At 46.2% G+C, this 3,498-nt stretch overlaps 1 protein-coding gene across 1 annotated transcript; it reads right to left on the bottom strand.

Moving 5' to 3' along the window:
• Positions 1–1,038: 1,038 nt before the first annotated feature.
• LOC120747884 (T-box transcription factor TBX15-like) lies at positions 1,039–3,224 on the bottom strand (the record flags this gene model as incomplete). Its single annotated transcript, XM_040053935.1, has 1 exon — positions 1,039–3,224. A coding segment is annotated over one exon (785 nt), but the record flags the coding sequence as incomplete, so codon positions are not given.
• Between the last annotated feature and the right edge of the window lie 274 nt (positions 3,225–3,498).

The following is a 3,498-nucleotide window of genomic DNA, read 5'->3' as shown; positions in this document are numbered from 1 at the left end:
TTTGTTGAGTCTCTTCTTCTAGCTGAAATACAGACCAACTCACAAAGAATTAAATTGATTAAATAAGAAAGAGCAATCTAATGCAGAGAGCCAGCAGAAGGAAATACTGGTTACACAACATACTATTAACCTCTAGAAATTCTTGCCATAAAATTGAATTAAACTCAAAAGCGCACATCAAAGCACAAGTTGAAGGGCATTTCTGAATGATCCTGAAAGGATTTTAGAAAGGGTTTAAAACTCCCTGCTCAAGACTAAACCAATAATTCATTATTAGAAGTAAACAAAAGACAGCAAGGTGAAGGACAGATTGTCCCATCCATAATCCCCCCTTACCCTTTTCAGCAGAACCCAAGGCTGGACACAGTAAAAGCCAGAATACAGCCAGACAGACTACGCACAGAACTGGGAATGGCATTGGTATATTTATCTTCCCTCGTTAAAAGAAAAAAAAAAGAAATGCGTGCAGAATTGAACTTTAAAGGTCTTTCTACCTTTCTGGTGCTTTTTCAATACAGGGGGAAGAAAAGTTTATTGACACAAGGAAAGCTGTAAACTTTGTAGCCATAATTTACAGCCAGGTTTGAGGGGGCTTCAGCTTCCCCACAGCTTTCGGTGTTAATGTCTCAATCTCATATTAGAAATATAGTGAAAATAAAAAACTGACACTTCCAAATTATAATTTAAAATTATTTTAAAATTATAAATAAGTTATATTGCTATTTTTAAATATCATAGACTGTACTGACTGTGAAAAATTCTTCTGAAGATCTTCTTCAATAATCAAAATAACAGCTCTAGCTCTTTTTAAGATACACTTCCAGTGAAGAAGGCAACTTAACAAATTCCAAGGACTCAATTTTTAAAATTTCTTGAGAAGACAGATTTTTTTATTTTTATTGCAATATTGCCTGGACTTCACAATCTAGCACCGTATCTTCACCCTCTCTGTTGTGCAAACACATGTGACAGTATTTTAAAAAGTCTGTCTCTAGAAAACCACTGAGGAAGCTTCACAGACAGAGAAGAACACAGAGGGAACAATTGCAAAGATTTATTTAGCGCTTTCTGTGCTTGGCACTTAGAAACAGAGTTCCGTGCATAGGGCAAATCTTTATACAGCTTTTTCTTCATACATATTTTACATACCATTTTTATTGCCCTCTTTTATATTCATAATATTGAATACCCCACTAGGCATATAAATACATTTATCTACAACACCTCACAACAACTCTCAATAATATCTGTATTCTGTTACTTGGTATTTGCATTTTCACACAACTTAAATGCATAGCTTGCACCAAGCTACAATTGTTTTCTTATTTTTAAAGGATTTGAAGAGAAAAAAGAAAAAAAAAAATCAAGGAAAAAAAAAAAAAACAGGAAAGAAAGATTTTAAAAGGCAATGATCTATTTGGTTAAACAGAGACCATGTGGCAGGTGGAAGGTTGGCAGATACTCAGCCTCACTGTTTCTGAAATGCTAATGGTTTTCTAAGGCAACTCTCGCATGCAAGGTCAGCTGCACTCCTGTAGAGCTCTCTTTTCTCATCGCTCTTCCCCATGAGCTCAGTCTGGACAGTTTCTTCCCACTGGGACGAGTGCTGTGGGAGAAACACATTCCCCACAAAGGCCGTCATCCATTCGGTTTCGCTGCATTACTTCCAGTCAAGTCAAGAGGAGCTGAGCCCCCATCCCCCCCATTCATCTTCCCAAAGTTCCATCCCCACTTCTGTCTGAGGCTCATTTGTGAGCTAAGACTTTTCCCTCTCCTCTCTCTCCCATCTCCATCTGCAGGCCGGGTGCTGGTGAGCTCGACCTTCATAAAGAAACAGCCGGTTGGGCAGAGCCATGGTGAAAATGAGGAACCTCTTCAGGGGAAGCTCCAGCCCGGCAGCGCCATTCCCGTGCCACAGTGGAAGAAGGACCCACAGGCCTTGCTGGTTTCAAAACGGGCTGAGCCACTCCGGCAGTGAGGAACTGTCTGGGAAGGGGGAGGTCTTTAGAGCCATGGGCAGCACAGCTTCAGAGGATGAAGCCCTGGGAGGCTGCCCTTCCTCAAGACTCGGAGGAGACAGCACAGGGAATGGGTCTCTCCACGCTGAAAGCTCACACTGCCTAAAGCTAATGCATAAACAGTAAATTCAGCTGCTTCTCTCCAGGTTCTCGTTCAAGTCGTGCCCTCTTCTCTGCAATGTCCAGAAAAAGCAGGTGCTCCGTGCCATCCTGGAGGCCCTGGGCTACAACAAGCTGTGATGGCTGTCAGTCGAGGCTCTCCAGAAGTTTCTGGGGCACACACCAAGATGGCTTACGTTCTTGTTTATCATTACAATACTAGTTCCACTATAAGTTTGAAGGCAAAAGAGTACTGGGACGGGTTCACCCCTGGGAACGACGAAGGTCCGGCTGCCTTCGATGCCGAGGAGAGGCGTGGCTGTTAGACCATGTGCACAGACATCTGTGAGGAGGAGCCCTGCACCGCTCCGTACTGCCTGTTGTCGCAGGCGGCGGCCGTCTGCTGGTTGCCGGAGGGAGGGCTGATCATGTGCATCCCGTGATCCATCCCCGTGGAAAGGTATTGCCTCTCTCCAAAGGCCCCGCTGGACGGGGAAGAGCAGAGTAAAGTGCTTTGGGAGGTGGTGAGTTTCTCTGGGCTCGCTGCCAGCCTGGGGGAAGCAGGGAAATTGTATCCATAGAGGTTGTAGGGATTGTGCAGGGAGAAGGCGTTGTAGGAGCTCTGCTGCATGTGGCCACCACCGAACATGTGTGAAGAGGAGGAGGTGGAGGCAGGGTTGCCTGCTTGCATGACATACTGAAACTGGGAGCTGGGGAAAGATCCCAGCTGGCCACTGTACGCCTCCATCTTGCTGTTGCTGGGCAGGGAGGAAGGAGCCGGCATTCCTGAGATCAAGGAGGGAGTCCTCTGAGGCATGAAGGTTTCGGAGGGCTGCGAGGCAGAAGCGGAGCTGCTCTGCAGCCGGTTGTAGCCCCCGTCGCTCAGCCCTGGGTAGCTCTGCAGGGCTGCCATGTTGCTTCTGGCACACGGAGGATAATCAGACAGGTTGAGGTTGCAAAGCTGACTCTCCCGGCAGCCAACATTGAAAGTGTTGGGGGCCAGATGGAAGGCTGGAGGAGAGCAGGATGGAGACAGAAGGTGAGAAGAAGCGGATGGTGACGGGGTCCCCGTGCTGGAGGTGGTCGGGGACGTTCCTGTGCTGCCTCCTGCAAAACAAAACACATGGGAGGATGTTCAGTGCCCAGAACCGCTACTGCAAAATGAGACGGCCTCACTGAAAAACAGCTTAGTTCAATAAAGAAGCAAGGGTGCTAAAATGGCCACTGGAAAACTCAGCCTTTCTTGGCAAGGGCCCTCGCTTTATTAGTAGGATCCCTTGGTCTTTCCTTCTGCTTTTTTGTTATGACTTTGTTTTTCAACAGAGGTTTTATTCCCTTTTAAAGTGGAAGAGGGAAGCAAGCCTGCCACAGAGTAACCCAA

Source organism: Hirundo rustica, unplaced genomic scaffold (genome assembly GCF_015227805.2).
Source record: "Hirundo rustica isolate bHirRus1 unplaced genomic scaffold, bHirRus1.pri.v3 scaffold_266_arrow_ctg1, whole genome shotgun sequence".
Classification (NCBI taxonomy): Eukaryota; Metazoa; Chordata; class Aves; order Passeriformes; family Hirundinidae; genus Hirundo; species Hirundo rustica.
This window is presented reverse-complemented; position numbering and strand designations above follow the sequence as displayed.